This window comes from Echiichthys vipera, assembly GCF_963691815.1.
Source record: "Echiichthys vipera genome assembly, chromosome: 19".
Classification (NCBI taxonomy): Eukaryota; Metazoa; Chordata; class Actinopteri; order Perciformes; family Trachinidae; genus Echiichthys; species Echiichthys vipera.
In genome coordinates this window covers 2,280,778-2,303,730 of record NC_139844.1, presented here as the reverse complement: position 1 = coordinate 2,303,730, position 22,953 = coordinate 2,280,778, and the positions used below count along the sequence as shown (strand labels likewise).

At 42.6% G+C, this 22,953-nt stretch overlaps 1 protein-coding gene across 1 annotated transcript in view; it reads left to right on the top strand.

The window, feature by feature from the left end:
* LOC310962144 (uncharacterized protein) overlaps nucleotides 1–21,844 on the top strand; it is a gene marked incomplete at its 5' end in the record, with an annotated part of 202,101 nt that extends 180,257 nt beyond the window's left edge. Inside the window, one exon of the mRNA XM_083934527.1 lies at nucleotides 21,564–21,844. Within this exon, the coding sequence (XP_083790653.1) occupies nucleotides 21,564–21,782 (219 nt within the window). The 3' untranslated portion in view covers nucleotides 21,783–21,844. The remainder of the gene's footprint in view (nucleotides 1–21,563) is intronic.
* Between the last annotated feature and the right edge of the window lie 1,109 nt (nucleotides 21,845–22,953).

Sequence of the window (22,953 nt, the reverse complement as noted above, 5' to 3'; positions counted from 1 at the left end):
TCCATGAATGATTACGCATTCATCAATCGCAAAAACTACCACTCGATGAATGTACAGGTGATTTCTGATGCCAAGCTATCGCTTTTAAACGTGGCGGCCAGGTGACCACACACCCGATTCTTTTATATTTCAAAACAGCTCGGTCCAGCCCCCCGCGACCCGGACAGGGACAAGCGGTTGAAGATGAATGAATGAATGAATGAATGTGTCGGCGCGCGGCTGCAGGAAGGCGTCTCCTCGGTAAGTGGCTACCCTCGATAAATTGCATTATATCAAACAAGGTATCAGATGATTAACATTTTGGTATGGTTCTTCTAGGTGACAAAGGTTATCCTCTAACGGAATACCTAATAACCCCGCTGGCAAACCCTGCTACAGAGCAGCAGGAGCGCAGGTTCAACAGTGCGCACACGCACACGGGTCACAGTGGAGCGCTGCTTCAGGTTGACTGCCTCCGTTATTCTTTTCCATACAGCGTTTTTATGGGCCCCTTTTATTCCACTCTTAAGACTGCCAAAAAGCACATCTTTATTTTGCTCCATCTCGGATGTCAGGATGCCAATCTCTGTGTCAGAAATGTTTATTTTCTTACCAGTGTTTCTTCTCTCCATGTTTGACATCAGTGGGCGAGGCCTCCGAACCAGGAATATTTAAAGGCGTAACATGTTAATGAGGATCGAATTCAGCTGCCGCATTTATCAAGGCCCGCTCATTCGTACGCTGAGATTGGTCAGATACGAATGTTTCATAAATCACACGTGTGTCCTGTCGTACGACCAATTCTGCGCTCAGATCTGTGCCCGTTTTCACGCAAAATTGATAAATGAGGGCCGCTCTGTTTAGAAAACAATAGAACTGTATTTGGGCATTATGACGTCTGGACACAAAGTAGACGCTACAGAATGTAAATGTACTGAGTGTGTATTGGAAAGACCTGATTGGGCGTGTAAACGTTGTCAGCACACAAACATCAGTATAAGAGGGGAAGGTCTGTTGGTTCGGATAAAGGAGGGCGATGAGTGGAAGACCGGGTTTAACACACCTAGTGGGCACTACAAGTACAGAGTCATGCCCTTTGGACTCACCAATGCTCCGGCTGTGTTTTAGGCCATTATTAACGATGTCCTTGGGAAATTCCTCGATCTTGACACACACCATGTTCATGTGACTCAGGTTCTAGAAAGGTTACTAGATAATCACCTGTATGTCAAAGCAGAGAAAAGTGTTTCATGCGGACACCGTATCTTTCCTGGGCTTCATTGTAGCCCCTGGAAAGGTACAGATGGCTTCAGCGCAATAGCAGCTCCTCTCTGTGCCCTTACCTCCACCCAGGTGCAGTTCCGCTGGTCGCCAGAAGCAGAGAAGGCCTGGCAGTCCCTCAAGAGACGCTTCACCTCAGCCCCCATCGTCATCATGCCAGACCCGCGCCACCAATTTGTGGTGGAGGTGGACGCTTCCAACGAAGGAGTGGGAGCATTCCTCTCGCAGCGTTCTGAGCAGGACGGCAAGATGCAACCCTGCGCCTTCTTGTCGAAGGCGGAGCGGAATTATGATGTTGGCAACCGTGAGCTGCTGGCAGTAAAACTTGCCTTGGAGGAATGGAGTCATTGGGTGGAGGGGGCCGACCACCCATTCATAGTCTGGACTGATCATAAGAATTTAGAATATATCAAGAAAGCCAAAAGGCTAAACTCTCGCCAGGCCAGGTGGGCGCTTTTCTTTAACCGCTTCTCCTTTTCCCTCTCTTACAGGCCGGGGTCCCGCAACGTCAAACCTGACGCCCTGTCACGAGTGTTCAACCCTGGCCTGAAGCCAAGGAACCAGAAACCATCCTTCCACTGAACCGTGTGGTTGGGGCGGTGACTTGGCCTATAGAAACAGAGGTAAAGCAAGCTAATGGTGGAGCCCTATCACCTAGTGGATGCCCCGTTAATCGCCTGTTTGTCCCCACCGAGCTGCGTCCACAGGTGATTCATTGGGCTCACACCTCGCTGCTTTCATGTCATCAGGGAGTCAAAAAGACTATCTCCGTCATCTCCCGGCGATTCTGGTGGCCATCCATGGAGCCGGAGGTCCAGGAGTACGTGGAGGCATGTTCGGTCTGCACACCGAACAAGACATCTTCCCGCATGGGCCTCCTGTAACCGTTTCCAATTCCCTCCAGACCGTGGTCAGACATCTCCATCGACTTCTTCACAGGGCTCCCGGTCTCCGAAGGAAACACCACCGTCATCACCGTGGTCAACAGATTTACCAAGATGGTCAGATTCATTGCCTTACCTAAGCTACCCTTCGCCAAAGAAAAGGTAGAGGTCATGATGACAAACGTCTTCAAAGTCCATGGTTTCCCCAAAGACATTGTTTCCGACCGGAGGCCCCAGTTCGTTCTGGAGGGAGTTTTGCCGGCTCATCTGCGCCAAAGCCAGCCTGACTTCATGGTACCACCCAAAGGCCAACGGCCAGACCAAACGCCTCAATCGACAACTGGAAACCGCCTGCTTGGTCTCACAGAATCCCTCAACATGGAGCAGGCACCTGGTCTGGTTAGAGTATACACACAATTCGTTGCCTACATCAGCTACTGGTTTTTACCCGTTTCACTGTGCTTTTGGCCGCCTCTTTTCCCAGAAAATGAGCTGGAGGTACTAATTCGGCAGGGGGAAGAAAGCAGCAGATTGCAAAAGACGCCCTGCCCCAGCATATCAGCCAGGCCAGAGAGTGTGGCTGTCAGCCAAGGACCTACACCTCAAGGTCCCCTCCAGAAAACTGGCACCACGATTCGTCTTACCGTTCCCAGTCACCAGACTCGTCGGTCCTGCAGCGGTCCGGCTTCGCCTGCCCCGGTCCCTTCGTGTACATCCCACCTTTCACGTCAGCCAGGTCAAACCAGCAAAGGAGAGCTCCGTGGTGCCAGCAGTGGCAACTCCTCCACCCCCAGAGGTGATCGACGGGGGACCAGTGTACAGGGTGAAGCAGTTATTGGCAGTATGCAACCGGGCCGGGGCAGACAGTTTCTGGTGGACTGGCAAGGCTACGAACCTGAGGAAAGACAGTGGATCCCATCTCGCCACATCATGGACCCCAGTCTTATCGACGACTTTTACCAGGATCATCCTGAACGCCCTGGGCTGTCAGGAGTCGGCCCTAGAGGGAGGGGTACTGTCACACCGCGTTGAGGACTGTCCTGTCTTTGGGTTTTCTGTCTTGTGAATTTCATGTTTTATTTTGAAAAGTAACTCTCCTCTCATTTCAGGTCACTTGCACTTCCTCTTGTGTCACCGGTCTGACGTCCTCCCCTGATCCATGATTGTTTCCACCTGTGCCCCCCCCCCCCCTCCCTCATGTGTAGATAGTCTGTCATCCCCTGTCTCGTTGCCAGAGTAGTTTGTCCGTCATGTCGAAAACTTCCAGCCCGTTCCACAGCCTTGTTCCCGCCTTTAAGTCTGAGTATTGTCATGCTCTTGTTTTTTGTTTTCGGAGTGACCTTGTTTCATATTTTACTAGCTCTGTGCAGCTCTTTTTGCTTTAAGAATAAACGCCAGCTTAACCTATTTACCTACGCATCGGAGTCCTCATTCTTGCCCAGGCCTGACACCCTCCCGCGTTAGTCTGTGTTGTTTGTCATAGTGTTGTGTAAATAAAGCTGTGTAGTATAAAGGATGATTTACTGGCCGTAAGTGTCTTCCGCAGGCTCGGAATGGGAAGAGGAGCCAGACTGAGGATGGACTCCAGCAGAGACTGAGGACTGCCACATTACCCCCAATCCTGTTGTGCCAGACTGCCTTAAATTCTATTATTTGATCATAATGTTTTAGGCTCCTTTTAGAGCATGAGTGTTTTTAGTTCCTTAAAATAAACGTTAAATCTGTTGTTGTTCACTCTTATCGAAAAGACACCACTGCTTTTAACTGTTCTCCCCCGCATTTAAAGAACTTTTTTTAATAGTTTTAAAGATTTTTTAGTTTAGTCTTTATTTTGGAGCTGGGTTTACTCTGCTTGTTTTTTTTTCACAGCAACAGTGATAGTAACACCTGGATGGTGCCTTTTTATGTGTGTCATAATTAACCTGGAATCTGAAGTCATCCCACACTTGTGAATGACGGGGAAGTCTCCAAGCTCCAGTTTCATGTTGTCAGCATGCAGTTTGCTCACTGTTAGCTAACCTTCCATCCCTGAATTGTGTGCTATGGCTACGCCTGCCTGGTCTGCTACTGTCACCGACTTTTCTCATACATACCGCTCTGTCTCTCCCTCACTCAGATTTGCGGGTCTTTTCTTTTAACTTTTAAGTTAAAGTTCAGTTTTGTTTTTACTTATTAACAGCAGAGTTCTGTAAACGTGGGTTCATTAAGAAGTGCTGCTTGGTAGAGTGGGAGTGTCTGACACTTTCTTGCTGTATTCCATTAAAGAATAAAGGTAGTGGTGGTATAAATATGAGAAATGAATTAACCTGCACACACACAGTCCCTCTCCCCTGCCAGTCGTCTGAGTGTCAGGTGTTCAATCTCTCTCTCTCTCTCTCTCTCTCTCTCTCTCTCTCTCTCTCTCTCTCTCTCTCTCTCACACACACCTAAAAATCACACTGACCGTAAAAAAATTTAAAGTTAAAAAACGAGTTTTGTTGCATATAAAAACTCTTGTTCATTACATTCATGTGTTGTATTCAGCTGTTTCTTATATGGGGCGGAGAGGTGGTGTAAGTTCCATCAAGTTTTAACAATTCCTCTGCAATTTTCCGTCAGCCTAGCCCATTCAGCCCTCCTCATTTGAGAAATATAGGATATCACTTGTCCTCGAATAGTAGTTTTAAGTGCTTCCAACAGCGTGCCACTGTTGACATCAGGGGTGTCATTAAACTCTATGTAAGAGCGGATTTGAGTCACAACAAAAGTAATTGTAATTGTGAACTGAACCTCCATGGTGAATGTGGAGTTGCATCCCGTGGAAAACTATCAACTGTGGTAGGAGCATGGTCAGAAGGGACTTTTGGGTGATATTCACATGCATTCACACACTCAAGGAGCTTGTTATTGAGTTAAAATAAATCAATTCGGGAGAATGTGTGGTGTACAAGGAGAAAGCTTTCCCATGGGGATTGCTAAACCTCCAAGGATCCGAAATTCCCAACTGTGATGTATATGCAATTTCCCAGCTTGGGATCAATAAAGTATTTCTATTTTATTCTATTCTATGTTTTTAGTGTGTGTGCTGATTTGGATAGTGTAATCTGTATGGGAGAAGATCTGTCAAGAGTCACATCCTGCACCAGATTGAAGTCTCCACCCAGGATAATACGGGGACTGCCAGCGTTTGGGATTTTGGCAAATAGCCTTGTAAAAACCTTTTCATCATCCCAGGTGGGCACATAAACCAAAACTAAGACCACTGGTGTGTTCTGAAGTGTGCCCGAAACTATGACACAACGGCCATCAGTATCTAGGATTACATTTGTTGGCTCAAACAAGACCCTTTTATGAATAATGATAGCTGCCCCTCTAACTCTATCTGTAAATTTGGAATGGAATAAGTGACTCATCCACGCCCTCTTAATATGTGGGGTGTGAGCTGATTTGAGATTTGTTTCCCGCATGAACATCACATCCCCCTGACGGTGCTGCAACTGTGCCAGGACCATACCGATTTTGGTCGCTTTGTTCATTCCCTTATTATTCCAGGAAATCAGATGCACTCCAGTACCTGTCCTTACAGCATTAGCCATAGGAACAATAAAAAAAGTTTGAATTGAATTGACACTGAGTGACCTGAAGAATTGGGTAGGGTTATTGGGGAGGGTTAAACAGGAAAAAAGAGGCCCAAACACATAACAGAACAAAACAACATAAAACAAGACAATGACATTGTGACCAATCTATAGGCTACTCCCATAGAAAAAAACCTTGCTGAGCTCGCCAGCTCGCAACGAACAGCTAAACTGAGCTTCCTGGGTCTCCTCTCTTAACTTAACAGTGTTTGACACATTGAAGTCACATGAGAATAACATTAATAATAATAATAATAAATCCAGAGGAAACACTAAATTAAATTAGCCAGCAGAGGGTGCCAAGATGCCTCAGCGCAGGCAGGTCATGAGAAGATGAATAGAATGCATGTATGAAGCCCCACCGTCCACCATGGGTTAGAATGCACTGTACTGTATAGATACAGGTCACCTCTGTACATCAGTCTAAGTGTCAGGCTTCAGAAAGCCCTTTGACCAAACAGTGAACAAGAATACTTCAGATAACACTGTGGCGGTGGGTGATAAAAAATTTAAATAAAATAAAATAAAGTTGTGAAGAAAATATATGATAACAAACAACAAACAAAATCTACATGTAGACAAGCTTCCAGTGCTTTGCATGAAGGCTAGTTAAAAATAATCTGAATTCACATAATAGTGTGAGCAGAAACAGAAAAGGATGAAAAACGGGTATTCAGAAAACAGTGTATCTCAAGTCCACATGTCCACAGTGTGTTAAAATGTCCATTTAGAGATCAGCAGTCCGTCAGAAATTAACTCCGGCCAGTCCGGGGCTGGTTAAAGCACAGCTATACAGTTAGCAACACATCCACTCACGGTTATCCAGACAACATGACAGTGGCTTGTCTGTGATGAAATCAACAGCTCTCCCAGGGTCATCAGGCCTCGCCTCGGTGACGGAAGAGAGCCTCTTCCTCCCTCCGTCCTTTATCCTGATGACAAGCCTGGCAGGGAACAGGAGCGGGTCTGAAACCCAGGTTATAAAGCTCCGACATCACCTTTCGGTATTTCTGGTGCTGTTCCACCACCTCTGGTGCATAATCCTTCCATATGGCGATGGGGGAGCCTCTGTACTGCAGCTTCCCTCTCCTGGCGTGGGCTTCACGTATGATTTTCTCCTTCACCTGGTATCTGTGCAGCCTGATAATGACTGGCTGTGCTCTCTGCCTTGGCTTCGGCTTCTCGGCTAGCATGTGGTGAGCCCTGTCACATTCTGGCGGTGATTCCAGGAAGCCTTCACCGAAAACCTCCGTGAGCAGCTCTGCAAAGAAGGCTGTCGGCCGCAGCCCCTCCATTGATTCAGGTAATCACATGGATATTATTGCGTACTCCAGGTCCAGGACTTTAGCTAAAAGTTTAGCGTTGCTCACTGTTAGCGTGACACAGGAGGCCTTCAGCGTTAGCAGGCACTTGTCTTGTAGATTTGCATTTACCTCAAGGGAGCCTATCTTCTGAGCGTGGTCGTGGTCCAGCTTTGCTTCAAGTGTTGATATGAAGGATTTGAGACCGACAGAGATGGCTGCACGGTGCTCTGCACAGAGGTGAGCAATAGCCGCCATGCTAATCTTGCCATCTCGTCTGTGGTGCTAGCCTTCGCCCCTGGTCTTTTACAGTCTGTCTGGTCGCGTATGTCAACATATTTTGGTGGTGTATCCGTCTAACAAGACGAATATTACTATGTTGTGATTTTCGGGGTCCTAAATCATGAAATCATCAAAAGTTGCAGGAGCGAGACTCGACCGTGTCTACTCCATCTCAGCCAAACCAGAAGTCAGGACAAACAATGTTTACACACTGATGCTGTTATCAGTGCCTTCGTCTCTCAAATAGGAGCACAGTTTTAATTTGGTTATAACATATCATAGTGTTTAATACACTCTTTATTTTTTTATGGATTTAGTTCATTTTATTTTTGTTTTCAATGTGTTTGTTAGATTAGATTTCCCATGTTTTAGATCAATCAAATCAAATGTATAGATATAATAATGCATGATATCACAATGTGTAATGACGCACACTTGCTGATTTACTGATGATGAGGACGAGTGACCTCTGAGCCGGTTCTGACTGCAGTGCAGTGTCCTATTTCTCAAATGTAATCGGTGCTGTTGACTGCACTCGTGTTGCTATAAGAGCACGGAGTGAGAATAAAAATGCTTTCATTCATCTCTTTTTCCTTTCTTCCACAGTCCGACCGTCTGACGCTGCATTACCTGTGTCTGCATCATGTCTCCACTCTATGGCCGTTTGGTCATTGGTAATGTCCACACTGTGCCCTCCAAACAACATGTTTTTTCTTTTTTCCACCTCTCCAACAAGAACGTCAACTTGACATTGATTGTTGTGTTCTTTTTTTGTTTTCCTCTCTGTGTTTGTCATGATCTCAGTAAGAATAAATATTGATTTTAGGCGTTTCATTGACTATTTATAGGCATCTATGGGCGTGACATGAAGCTGCAGCCACATTTAGAGTTGATTAGGATTCATCAAAGGAAACAGGCATAGGACATGGAATATTTTTGTGCACATGAGCATCTTGTGTTCTGTCCGTACGCCACCTTTTGAAGTAAATCCTACGCAGTTTTATAAATGAGGCCCCAGGTCTTTATTGAGCTTTTATTAAATTGTCCGATGCAAGTCACTGGTGGAGCATTTGGGCAGAGTTGCCGCTGCGTCACCCAGAGGAAAAACCTGTCCTTCTTTCACAGTGTAAAGGCTGACCTTGACGCAACTGGGTTGAGGTAAAGAATGAAGACATGCAGGTTCTCCCTTGGTGTCCAGGCACTCAGGTATGGCTGAACAATTTGTTTTTACTCTCATTGGCTACCCATGTGTGAAACCTGGCTGGAGCTACAGAATATTTGAGGTAAAGAAAGCCTAAGACCACTCAGTGAGGCCACTGCACACTTTCTGTGAGAGCCTCAGGCCCTTTCCAGTCACTTGTCTGTAAATTCCATTTAAAAACAAAAGGCATGCTGTTTGCTGGTCATTGTAGAGAGAGCTATCTACCGTGGCCCTGAGGGGCAAATCACAACGACAAATCCAAAACAACAACGACAAATCCAAAACGTCAACAACAAATCCAAAATGGCAACGACCAATCCAAAACGACAACGACAAATCCAAAACGGCAACGACAAATCCAAAACGACAACGACAAATCCCCAAAACACAACGACAAATCCAAAACGGCAACGACAAATCCAAAACGACAACGACAAATCCCAAAAACACAACGACAAATCCAAAACGACAACAACAAATCCCCAAAACACAACGACAAATCCAAAATCACAACAACATTAACTTAAACCGGAAAGGGTAGGTCTCTCTGATCAGAGGATGGACCCTGATTGGACAGACTGTCGTATAACAGGAAGAGAGAGGTGGGGACGCCGCTGCAGCTCTACATGGCCGTATAACGTTAGGGCGCTCTGAATTTCCCGGTGATATGACGGGTTTAAGAGTGAGATATTGAAGCCGAAGCCGACACCGACACACATGTGAGGCAGACAGCTGCTGCACCTCCTTCACTGAACAGCTCCTCCGATGCTGTCGACGCCCCGGTGGGAGGGATGGCAATGGCTGTGAAGATTCAGCTGGACGAAAACATGAACTGTGCATCGTAAGCTTAATTTCTTTATGTTTGTCAGCGTCCACATAAACCAGCATAAGTGTTTCAGTCATAAGTACTGAAGTGTGGTTAGTACTCTTGCTGTAAAGCAGCCAAAACACACCAGCTAACAAGCTAACGCTATTGTTAGCCCGCATTAGCGGTTAGCATCGGATTTTATTAAACCTAACGTTACAGGTTAACCCGGCGAAATCTGTAACATCAGTTCGCTAATGTTAAAACCCCGTAGTGTAGTTACAGAGCGTTAGTTTGAGAGTATGTTTGCACAGCTAATGTATTTATTATTTACGGTTGTAAGGACTGTTATTGCCTGGGCCCAGACAGTTAAACGGAGCTATCAGGCACATAACGTTAACAGCGATGTTGGTGTGTTAGCGTCAGTTTCTAAGTTTAATAGAGAGACTGTCGGTAACGTTCATGTAGGGACAGATGCACCTACAGTTACAGAGCTGTTGTAGATTCAGAACAAAAACATGTGCATTTACTCTGCTATCAAGCATGAACTGTTGACTGTACATGTTCTATAGTAAACAGATATAGCCACTCCACTGACATTATGCTGTGTAAAATCACACCACTGAGTATAATGCACTCCGACACAACTCTACTAGTCCCTCTGACCTCAATGATAATATTATATGATAATCTTAATGACATAATGTGATGATCTCATCTCAGTAAAGCTGGACTTATAAACACCTCAAATACGATTCAACTGCAGACTCATAAAAAAACAATAAAGTTAAAGCATCTCTTTAACAGCTTGAACAAACACATTATAAACGTCATGCATATTGAATTCATTGCAGGGCCCTTGTGTTTGACTACATTATTTATTTATGTTCAGTGTTTAATACAACAGGGGCCTGTTTCACAAAGCAGGTTTAGTGAAAACTCTGAGTCTGTTAACCCTGAAATGAGGGAAACTCTGAGTTTTCCGTTTCACAAAGGGAGGTAACTCAAACCAGAGAGAGAGGGGTAACTCTAGCCTGTTTCACAAAGGGAGGTAACTTAACCTCTCGGTCAGTTACCATGGTAACATGCTCTCTGAAACTAACCTGGTCGGGACCAGGTTTTTCTCAGAAAACCTTGAGTTTCTCTCTGTCTCCGCCCTCTTTCAGCCACACACGGTGTTTCATTTCCTCATTCATTCAGTCAGCGGGCGAGTTTTGGCGAAGTATAGTTCTGCTATAGTTCCGTCTGTTTTTTCAGAAAATCACTGCAAACATCAGACATTAGAAGTTATATGAGGTGGTGACTATTTCACTACCATGGCGTGTCCTTCTGATAACAATCCCGTGGATGAAGCTGCAGCATTACTGCGCAGATAATTATATATTCGTCGGGAGATGATTATCAGACTATTGATTATAGATGTTCTTGCATTTCCAGGCAATTCTCTGTTTGAGCGGTACCGTTTCATATCACAGCAGATATTCTGTGTTGCGCTGCGTTTTTTTGCAAACGGGAGTTTTTGTATACAACGTACAAAAGTCATTCAGTAGGCCTACATTAAAAGTTATATTAGGTGGTGACTATTTACACTACCATGGCGTGTCATTTTGATAACGATCCCGTGAATGAAGGTGACGCATTTCGCAAAGAGAATTAAATATTCGTCGGGAGATGATTATCAGACCGCGCATAGACGTCCTTAATATGCTGCAGCCATAATTACAAAATGAATGAAATGGATCTTTTGAGCAAGTTGAATGTATTTGACTCAGCGTTTCTAAATATAATTCCAGCTTTTCTTGCAATTCATAGGTTCAAAAGTGTGTGCTTTTAGTTGGGTTACCGGTATATTAACTACTCCTATATAGCCTTCTGATCCAGAATATCACCTATAATGCGAGGGGGCTGAATACGGCACAACACCGTTTCATGTCACAGTCCATCTCATCCCTCCTTACATTTCCAACATTAACAACCAGTAATGCTCTCATATCACAGCAGATATTGTGTGTTGCGCTGCGTTTTTTTTGCAAATGGGAGTTTTTTATACAACATTGATATGTTGTATAAAAAACAGCCACTTACGGTAATATTTACTTTACGATGTAAAACCTGCTCAAAATGAGGCGTCACCATGAGACTGTGCTGAGGTTTTACCTGTTTGAAAAATGTTTTTATGTTTCATCTTAAGCTGCGCTTCTCCCCCGCGGGGTTGCACTTAAATGAAATAAATTAATAGGCTCCCACTCAAGCAGTTCCCCCTGTGATATTACTGTGATTGCAACTGGACTACATTTAAACTTATGCACTGACCCGAGCCGCAATGTCCTCCCGCACCGTCTCCCTCTCTTTTGCTGCAGCAGCGGTGTAAACCTGCTTAAACTCTCCGTATGAGCGCATTAATATTTCCAATTCCAGTTGTAGCGTAGCCCTTCGCTTCCCCGTTGCCATGGTGACTCGTCGAATCAGGGCTCCATTGATGCTGTCTTTTTTTACTTGTGGTGCACGCGCTTAACTCCAGGTCAAACTACTCTGAGTTGATCAACCTAACGCAAATCTGCTGTTCTGGAACCGAAAACTCAGAGTTTCCTATCTCAGAGTAGATCAACTCAGAGTTCCGGGTTAGACTCAGAGTTTTTTGAACCTGCTTTGTGAAACAGGCCCCAGTTTTATCAGAGTGGTAGTGATCCCCTAATCAGAATCAGAAAACCTTTAATATCCCACAGATGGGGAAATTCGTTTGTCACAGCAGCAACAGAATATAACAAGCAGAAACATAATACAAAATAAGATAAAAAATACCAAAAATAAGCAATAGTTAAATTTAAAAAGGGAAGAAATAGAAATAGACATATTTACATATCCACATTTTTTTCCAGGCTTCTCTTGGCAGTCCTGCTTTTAAACCATGATGGTAGCTGAGAGGTTGATGGACCAGTGATGGTGACGTCTGATCGCCCTATCAAGGAGAAGATGAATCCCTGAATGTGATCTAAAAGCATGTGTTTGCTTCCTCAGCCTTCACGTCGACCCTAACAGAGTCACAGAGAGGTCTTCATCACATCATCACCTCATTAAAGACTGCTGTACCAGAGAGCCGTGCTGCCTGCCCTTTCCACATGCTGCCAGAACATCACCGGGGAAAGCTGGCCAGCCTGTCTCTCACACAACATTTGCAGTTTAACACAGGACATCAGTGTGAAAGTTTTAAGCTTAAGATTATTATTCGTCAAGAAAAAGTCAGACCAAAGTCTAAAATTCATATGAATAAAAAAAATGTTTACTAAAACATTGCAAGATGTTTGTTTTTACCTTTGTCACTATTCACGTTTGCATATTTTACTACGTTGAGAAAAAAATGTTCCATATAACTGATGATTGTCTATGTATTTTGATCAACTAAAATATTTTCTAATAATAAAATAGTTAATTTAGGATCGTACAAATCTAATGAGTGCTTTCTAGTTTTAAATGGATACATCTTTTTTTTCTTTTACTTTTTTTTTTTTTTACAGTCTTGTGTTTTAAGTTTTGCTGGTGCAGTTATACTTATTTTACATTTGTATTGCAGAATGTTTCTTATTGTTTTAACTGTAGTTCCTGAATATAAAAGTACATGAATAGTTTGTATATTTTGGGATGTTGGTAAATAGTTTCACTTCTGTATGCAGACCTAACATTAATGCTGTAACTGATTTTAACTGCATAAAATGTTTTTATACAGTATGACACTGAGTATTTTTGTAGACTGTCACCTAAACGGGACATTTCATAATCTAAAGTCCTTCTCCTTCCGGAAACTGTCTCCTGATGATGGACCTAGTGAAGGTAAGGGCTTTCTGTGCCGGCCACAGGCCGAGCAGACAACCTGCATCCTAGCTGTGTAATAATAGTGTGTTGTTATATGGACACAATATCTACAGTTAAATGAGAGAAACATTTCAAAGGTAGATATAGGTAATGATGATCTCATACTTAAAAAAATAGTACAGAAAATAACCCAGATTGTTTTAAAATGGTCTTAAATTTACTGATTTATTTATAGGATACCCTTTTTTAATATTACTATTCATCTACTTAGTCGTATTTGCAAGTTCAGAGATAAGTCAACATTTCATATAAAACATAAAATAATAAATGAGTTCTCTCTCTGTCCTCACTCTCCTGCTGGTCGTTACAGCCCTATACACGTAGTGTAGCGGTACATAATGAAAGTCACGTCTGAGAGAAGCAGGGTTGTACAGAAGAAAACTGTTCACATCCAGATGAGGTGAGACGTGCCGTCCTCACGGAGCTGCGTGGACCAGGGCAGCTACTCGGCTATCTGCCGTTAGCAAAGGTTGCGTTTAACGCGCAGCTGGTGTTTTTGCTGAAGTACTTCCCACATAGTCCGATATACTCATCCTGATGTTTAGGTTGGTTGACAACATATCATCTGTCACGCCGTACGGATCCCCTGCATCAAAAATAATCCTTAATAATAGGTTCTCCACCTCTCTCTTCCCGTTATACGACAGACAGTCCGTCTGTCCAATCAGGAGGGTCCATCCTCTGATCAGAGAGACCTACCCTTTCCGGTTTAAGTTAATGTTATTGTGATTTCCAATTTGTCGTAGTGTTTTTGGGATTTGTCGTTGCCGTTTTGGATTTGTCGTTGTGTTTTGGGGATTTGTCGTTGCCGTTTTGGACTTGTCGTTGCCGTTTTTGGATTTGTCGTTGTCGTTTTGGATTTGTCGTCGTCGTTTTGGATTTGTCGTTGTCGTTTTGGATTTGTCGTTGTGATTTGCCCCTCAGGGCCACGGTAGCTATCTGATGATAGCCTTGTGAAATAGAATGTTTCTCTATTTACTTTCTTCCAAGGAAGTACAGTGATATAGGACTATTAAATGTCTCACAACTACATCCAATGCTTATGTCCTTTCTAGGTGGAAGGCTGTGCAGGCTGTTGAATGATAGGACTTTAGACTTTCATGCAGGTAGTTTGAGGTCAGTCCGATCACAATCCTTGAATTTGGCTTTACCTTCTTAATAACATAATAACAACTGTGGCTTATAAAATATATAGGTTAAAATATTCCAGGTTAAAACTAGGTGCAGTGAGATAAGAGGGGACCAGCCCACCAGGAAGTTACAGAGTGGGGAGTGTTCTTTCTACAGGAACTGGCTGTTCATTGGAGGAACCGTGTGACCAGCGGTAGGATAATTCAACTTGTGAATGAATGAGAGCCTGGGAGTGATTGACATTCCAAAGCCTGAACCAGGCACCGCCTGAGCAACATTCTGAACCAATCACAACAACTCAATAAAGCCATCCAGTGTCCCTAAATGTCTTCCCCCACTGACTACTGATACACTGTATTTTAAAATGATAACATTTAAAAGTGTTTTTGTCACAAAAGTAAATCAAGAACACTATCTCACCAGTCTGTTGATACTTCATTGTAATCACATTCCACTTGCTTTCAGTCGTGTTGCCTAATAATGGTGTCTTTGGAGAAGCTGACTTTAAATAATAGATTGGACATTTAATGCATCATTATACTGAAATTGCCACCTGAGGCTACAATAACTGCTTATCAGCAAAGTTACATTGTCTCATTTTAAAGACAAACACACATCAGATTACACTGCATTTATACAGCATGGCACTCTCTGATCTCTCTCTGATTTGTATGCTGAGCCCTCGGAACACACAATGTGTTCTTATTTCTACTATCCCTCATGAAACTGGAAAACACATGGAGGATAAACCCAGGTTTTTGGAACAGGCAGAGGCATGCAGTCATTTTTACCTCTTGCAGAGAGAGCTGTATTGATTGGCAGCACTGCTCACGATAGTACATTTGAAAAAGCTTTTCTATCACACCGCAGATGGGTGGGATGGTGGTAGAGGAGATAATCCTAACAGCAGCTTCACAAACTGTGCTGAACACATCCTTCTTAAACCTGCAGGAGCTGCCCCCTTAAGTTCCAGTGGCAGCTTCAGGAGAAGTGCACTGCAATGAGACAGCTACTCACAATCGGACATGCTTAAGGACAGTTGCAATGTTGGCGACAAGGTTATCAACATCTCGGTCAGATTGCTGCTGGCACTTTGCCCCCCTAAAAGGCCACCATGCTGACCTTGCACTGACCACAATCCAAGAGGTTTTTAAGCGATCAGAAAGGAGGAAACAGGCTAATGGGCTCTGGACAATGGTGAGATGTCTTCCTGTCTCACTTCATCTAGACTGATGCATCAGGATTGTTTCCCCGCCCAGGCCGGGCAATTACTGTCCTATTCCAATCTATTCCTCAGCGCCACTGTATGAAAAATAATTAAGAGGCTGAAAATGAGTTTTCTCATGAAATGGTTTCGGTGGGTTTAACACAATGGTACTTGGCAGATGGCTACACTAGTGCGTTTTAATACAGCCAAAATAGTTAATCATGTTCAAGGTGTATTTGGTAACAAACTTTTAAAGCAGGATTATTATTATTATTTATTTAGATTATTATTCAAGTCAAGATTATTTATACAGAGCATTTAATATGCAGCGGTTTCATTAAATGCTTTAGAAAAACAGGGGACACAGACACGTCAAAGCAAGACTCTTAAAAAGTGCAGGATGAATGTAAAGAAACAGAGCTGATTTTGTATTGCTTATTGATGCTGCTATAGGCCTAGTCTGCTGGGGGATACTCCTGTTCCTGATACTCTGAGCTTCTCTCCCCTCTGTCTGTATCATTCATCTCTCATCAATGCTTTTTACTAATTCTTCTTCCCCAGAGTTGTTTGTGCTTTGTCGTCTCTCAGGTCTCTGCTGATCGCGGTGGTGCCTGCTGTCGTGGTCCTGCATGACGCTTCCTGCTGCTATTATTACTATTATTTGTATATATATATATAGTTTTATAAATTCTACAATTTGTAGCCATAAAAACATAATCTAATATATTTCATTTTATCACAGCTGTTATTACCACTATTCATCATTGATCATATTTACTAGGGGTCAGTGAGTACAGTATTATCTGTATCTGTATCCGTTTACCGTATGAATTATCCGTATCCGTACTCGGGCTGTGTGTGTGTGTGTGTGTGTGTGGGGGTGGGGGGGTCTGAGCCGGATGTGAGCAGGATTTAACCCGGAAATGGGTCAAGTTGTTTTGAAATGGCCAGGGCTTTAACCAGTATGTTATTTTAAGCATGCATTTGATATGGTTGATCAGAAATCGTTCTATTTATTGCTGATTAGAAAACTATTTTCAGGACAGCATCAGCATTGAGCTTCAGATCAATGGTTTTGATCATGACAGCAAACAAACTATTTACACAATGAATACAACACATGAATGTAATGAACAAGAGTTTTCATACTTTTGATATATATTCACTTAGATTCAATATGTTACTCAGTTACAAAGTGTCACATTGTTTCATGCCTTGAATTCCCTCATGCCTTAAATGAACCATTTTTGTATGACCTTGATTATGCGAGCCCACACCTGTTTGATGGAGAAGAGTGAGCCGAGAAAGGAGGGTGAGAGGATTGAAGGAATGAAAGACAGAGCAGGGGAGGGATGGGTGAGCTTCACTACATAGATAGAGCAACACTTTTTTGGCTTTTCAGGCTTGTGTGCTTCTGCACAGTGGCCATGAACCACTGTTTCCGCATCTTTAAGTCACTATAAGTTCAAATGGATTTGTCCCTCCATGTTTGCTATGCTACTGCCATCATAAGAAATGAGGCTTCGAAAGTGGGACTCAATTGATTATGAAGTTTTACAGATCCCGATTAAAGCAGCTACAATGTAGAACTTTTAGTCTGCAGAACCCTTTTGCTCTCTGTTTGCACATACTGTATTTTTCTACTTTGTTGCACTATAGTGAGGAAGTCTTATGGAGTACATGCAGTATACCTACAGTCTGTAGCATGTTGTTTTCTATGTATCACCAAAGTTCTAGGGAACTGTTATCTCATTACACTGTGTATATGGCTATAATGACAATAAACCCTTCTTGAATCTTTTCATCTGTTGCTATTTCATCCATGTTGTCCAATCTAGAGAATCTTTCTTCTTTAAAGAACACCAGAGAATGGCTCTGAAGGCTTTTGTTGGTGGAAACCATGTCGGCTGTTCTGTTTGGATTTGCCCTGCGTCGCTCTCATCAGTGTCACAGGTTGGTTTCGATGTGAATGGTTGAAGTAGCACGTCAATAAAGATGACGGACAAGTGGTTTATCCAATCATATGCAAGGATTTTTGATAAGGCCCAGCCTCGTGAAATCGCTTCCCAGTCATGCGATCCCAGATGGATGGGTGAAGCAAGGAGGAACCAAATTCATCTGGCGAGAGTCAGGTTAACAACTTGTCAGGATCAACCTGAACATATGTTCATCTTGACTAAAGGTGTCCTGCAGAATTTTGTTTGTTGGTAATAGAACTGAGCCAGAAACCAGATGTTTCTGCTTAATCCATCAAGTTATAAATGAACCAATGACACTATCTTTTGTGCAAGAGGAACTCTGTAACAGAGGTGTTTTTTAACTAAAACTCTGATCAGTATTAAGAGTACTTTACTAATGCTAATTATAGATAGCAAACATGCAAGAGAATCCATAAAATTATAACCTGGTCATGACTATGTCAACCTGATAAATGTAAGCAGGGATTCAGACGGGGGGGGGGCATGTTGTATAAGGTAGTGATGAGATATACAAGGCTCAGTTGGAGTAAGAGATAATATATTTAAAGGCTTTTAAAACACCAAAACACTGCACATTGTGTGTAATAATTTTAAAACTGGAAAACAGAAACTATTTTGTCTTTTATCATACCAATTGCGAGGTAACAGTAACAATAAAATATTCACTCTTGTTGGATCCATTTCTTGTGTTGATTACAAAGTACTCCCTTAATGTGCGAATTAATTGAGGTGATGTAAATATTTCCTTTCAACATTTGACTTAAATATTCTGAGTAATAATTTTCAATCTATTGTGATTAATCAGATGATGATCAGCTGTAATAAGGAAGGGATGAGACTGGGTCTCAGGTTTCTTCATCAAACATGTAGAAAACTTGTGTAGACTTGTTGAAAGTGAGAATAGTGTTGTGATTTGGATGGTTTTAACGTGTGAGTCAAGAAGTGGAGCCCTGTTAAGGTGGCACAGTTTAAATGAAATTTCAAGAGCAGGCCACAACAACTCTTCTTTAAAGCTATGGTATACATTCTGAAAATCAGTTGAGCCCCTGAAACAGATTTGAATTTTTTTGGTTCTTTTTGCTATTCATATTGAGTAGATCAGACTACAGGACAATAATCACTGTATAAACAATGTTAATAATAATGACCAATGTGTGCAGTGCAGACCGTGATATGACGACACCGTCCCACTGAGAAGGAACTATGAAGAACTAAGCTCAAATGTTTTGCTAATTCGCAACAATGTCAAAGCTTGAGCTAACCGTTTTCCTGTCAACTCACCTGCATCACTAGTTGACGCCTCGTTGTTTCGGAATAAATCCGAGAAATTTGACCATTTTGATGCACTCTCCTCCAGCATCTGCTTCTTCTTCATTCTGGCCTTTTCAGCCCCTCCTTTCTCCTTTCTTGCTGAGCAAATCAAACACGCAAATCTGATTCCTTTTCCACTGTAAGAAAATCCACTACTCCAAACTTGCCTGCTTTCTCTCGGTCTGAAAGCCGCTCATTCATCCCCATTCGTTCTTTGGATAGACGCGAATCGATCATTGGAGCGATACGCAGCTCCCATTTCCCATGAGGCTTTGCTCCGACCATTCTACATTAATTTAAGAACAAACAATCAAATTCAATCGTTGGCCATTTTATATTTTTGGTCATGAAAGTTATGTAATGTCTGAATAAAAATAATAAGATAAACTAAACAAAAATCAATAGGATGGATTAATGAGAGTGAGTGTGACACTGTAGCAACCATGCGTTAGATGTAGAGACACGACAAGTGTTATATATAGTGGTTGGATTTATAGAGATTTATGAGATTTTCACAGGAACATGCTTGATTCTGAAGAGTTTTAACTCAATGGGCCGGTCACTTGAGCTTATTGGCCACCAGCTGACCGGGAAATCTCCCGGTGTTCCCGATGGCCACTCCACCCCTGTTTGGAACTGAAGAACTATCTGGGCCCATATTCATAAAACACCTCAAAGTGGGTTTTTTTCTGTTTCGCGGCACATTTCTTAAATTAAAGAAATGAGACCTTAAACTGGGATTAACTTTTCTAAAACAGAACATTAACTTTCTTTGCAAGTCTTACATCAGGCAGAGTGGGGCAGAGTGACAAGCAATGAATGACTTCCAATCACTAAACGCTTTTTTGTAATGGGGGGGTCAAATTCTGCTCATAAATTGAATCTTGAAGTACCTCTGTCCTTGGAATAGAAGGTTTTCCATCTGTTCTGCATCTCTGATACGTACCGGGAGTTGGTTGGAGGATTTTCTGCTGCTCATCCAGCACCTGAAAAATAGATTAAGGTAAAGAAAGAAAACTTGCTAAAATTTTTATGCTGATGATACCTAATTTTATGTATCAATCAAACCAGAAGAAACTGATCAGTTAGCTAAACTTCAAATGTGCATTAAGGAAATAAAAAGCTGGATGCGATTTTCTGATGTTAAACTCAGATAAAACTGAAGTTATTGTACTTGGCCCAGAAGGCCTCCGAAACTCAATATCTAAAGATATTGATACTCTCGATGATGTTGTGTTGTCCTCCAGCACTACAGTAAGGAATCTGGGTGTTATTTTTGATCAGGATATGTCCTTTGATTCTCACATTAAACTAACGACAAGGATTGCATATTTTCACCTGCGTTATATTGCGAAATTTAGGAACATTGTGTCTCAGAAAGATGAAGAAGAACTAGTCCATGCATTTGTTACTTCTAGGCTGGACTACTGTAACTCCTTATTATCAGGCTGCTCCAATAAGTCTGTTAAGAGTCTCCAGTTGATCCAAAATTCTGTAGCTCGTGTACTGAAGCCAATCGGGAGATCATATTTGAATTTTATCAGCTATATAACTAATAGTAATATAGCTGTCTGCCTGAAAACTCAAAGAGTTAGGGAATGTTTTTCCAGTTTACCGGAGAAGAAGTCGGTAAAGGAGCCCACTCAGTGGCCACAGGTGACATCCCCACACATTTATTCCTACCTCACTGAATCACCAGGGCCCAGTATTTCAAAATTTGTAATCTGGATCAGAATAATCCGGATAATGAAATCCTCCTTTTCTCAGTCATGGATCACGGTGATCCTGCTGACTTTATCTGAGTATTTCAAAACACAGGCAGGTCGGATCACTGTGATCCCTACCTGGCCGGATACGGATTTCCCAATCTCAAGTCTCCGCCTCCGGGATCTGAAACATGGTGGACTACTTCATGAAAGGAGTAGCAGAGAGCCGGCTTTCACGTCAAAAGTGTAAGTTAACCGTCGTCTATTGTGTAGCGGTTTTAATACCATACGAACGGCAACCAACACATCATGCAAGCCAACTATTTGAATTGTCACCTTATTAAAAGCAGGCCGTGGCGATCTCTAATTGAGACGCGGCCGTGCTAACGGGAGCTAACGCGGCTCCATTGACTTGTGTGTTAAGCAGCTAGCGGGCTATCATTAGCGGCTATCATTAGCGTCACGTCATTTGCAACACGGCAGATTTACAGTATAAGCAGGCTGCATTGTGTACAGACCTGCTCAGTGCTTAGAAAACACAACGCAACACAGTTTGAGTATTAACTACAAGGTTTGTTCAGAAGGTTCAGAATGCTACAGTAGCCTAATGCTGGTGATGATATCATGTTTTTGTGTAGGCTACATAAACACAATTTGGGATTGTGGATTAAGATACTCATACACCTTCTACCTTCAGAGTCCACTCACAGCCATGGACCACTCAGCTACAACAGGGTGAGTGCTGGAAATCCTTAAATGCTTTAATTGTATTGATACATTTAAGACTTTCAAGTAATTGGAGTTTGAATAAAGTGCTTGAAACTGCTTAAATTTGTAATGGCATTACTTTCATGGTATTGGTCAGTGACACAATTAGAAACATTTCTTCATCCTAATTCCTCTCCAACATTGGTGAGAGCTTGTTTTTTTTTGCATTTCACTACACTGTTTTTAAACCTTGGTTTTAGCTTTGCATGTGACCAATAAACTTATCTATCTACCACATCAGGCACGGGGGCCAGAGCCAGAGCCAGAGCCAGCGCCAGAGCGACGGCGACGGAAGAGGCATGCCGGGGATGAGGAAGCCTATGAGAGGCTCCTCAAAATGGAGACCGAAAGGGCAGTCAAACAGACTGAACTGGCCAAACGGCAAATTAAGCTGACGCTGCTTCAGCAAAAAGAGACAGAATTAACAATCAAGTTGTTAGAGAAACAGCTTGACATTTGAAATAGCATGGTCCGTAGTGGTCACATTATTTTTTGTTGGAATAAAACTTTGTTTGGACCCTGCATTCCTTTGTCTTTCTCTGTTTTGGTACATGCAAGTTACAATGTTTGGTGAATTAGAATTTGAGAAATAATTGTAATTTTATTTACAGCAGTTTTACAGTGTGGTCAAAAATTTTACTATGCTTTACATTTTTTGATATTACTTAAATTACTTGTTAGAAGTACAACACTAACACTTAAGTGTAACAAACATCTTGAGTAACAATATCTAGGAGAAGTATGCGCTGAGAGTTTGTCAATCCAAGTCAAATCCACCTCTGAGGTGGGATTCAAATGATCCTGAAATTTTGGTATCAAGTTGATCCAGATATCTGACTTAACTTTTGAAATACCCAAATCAGCCTTTTATCTGGATTCAGGGGAGGATTGGATTACCAGAGCTGAAATCCTGATCTTCAGGATCAGGATTCTCCTGATCTGTGTTGAAATACCCAGTTTTCAGATCAGATCTAGATTTAATCCAATCCGACCAGGATAATCCTGTCAGATCACGTTTGAAATACTGGGCCCAGGTAATGCAGAACTATGACAACGATCCCTTTCTCTTTGGTTAATATACTGTTGTTTTAGTTTAGCTATGTGAAACAAAACAAACAGCCAAGGCTTTATCCACCTGAGGTCAAATGAGGGTGAAAATGTACTGTTTTCTCTCTCTAACACACACACTCACTGCATCTTTTTGACATTTGCCATCATTCTAAAAATAACAATGGAAATATTATTTGTATTTCGTCAAATGTTACACATATTTTATAAACTGAGTGCCCACTACTGTTTTTCATTAGTGCCTAAAGAACACTGAGGTCTTCTCCTCTGTTATCACCGGTGAGGGGACGTCGCCTTTTACGTGACATAGGGTTGCTGTCTTGTCGTTTAGCTGCGGGACTGCAGTTCACAGCATTCTGTGCCGTGTGACCTCGCCCGGAAGTGCTCCTGAGTGCCGCGGTCGCATCTACAGTGGTAGGCCCAGGTGAAGTCTGCGAATGTCTGATGGAGGGGGTTTCTCGACACCTTGAGGCGGACTTCCATCTCGCTGAGGGAGCACTCGATGTTTATCAGAGCAGCGAGTGCCAGGTCCTCATCTTGGTGTCCTGGCCGAGTGTTGGCAC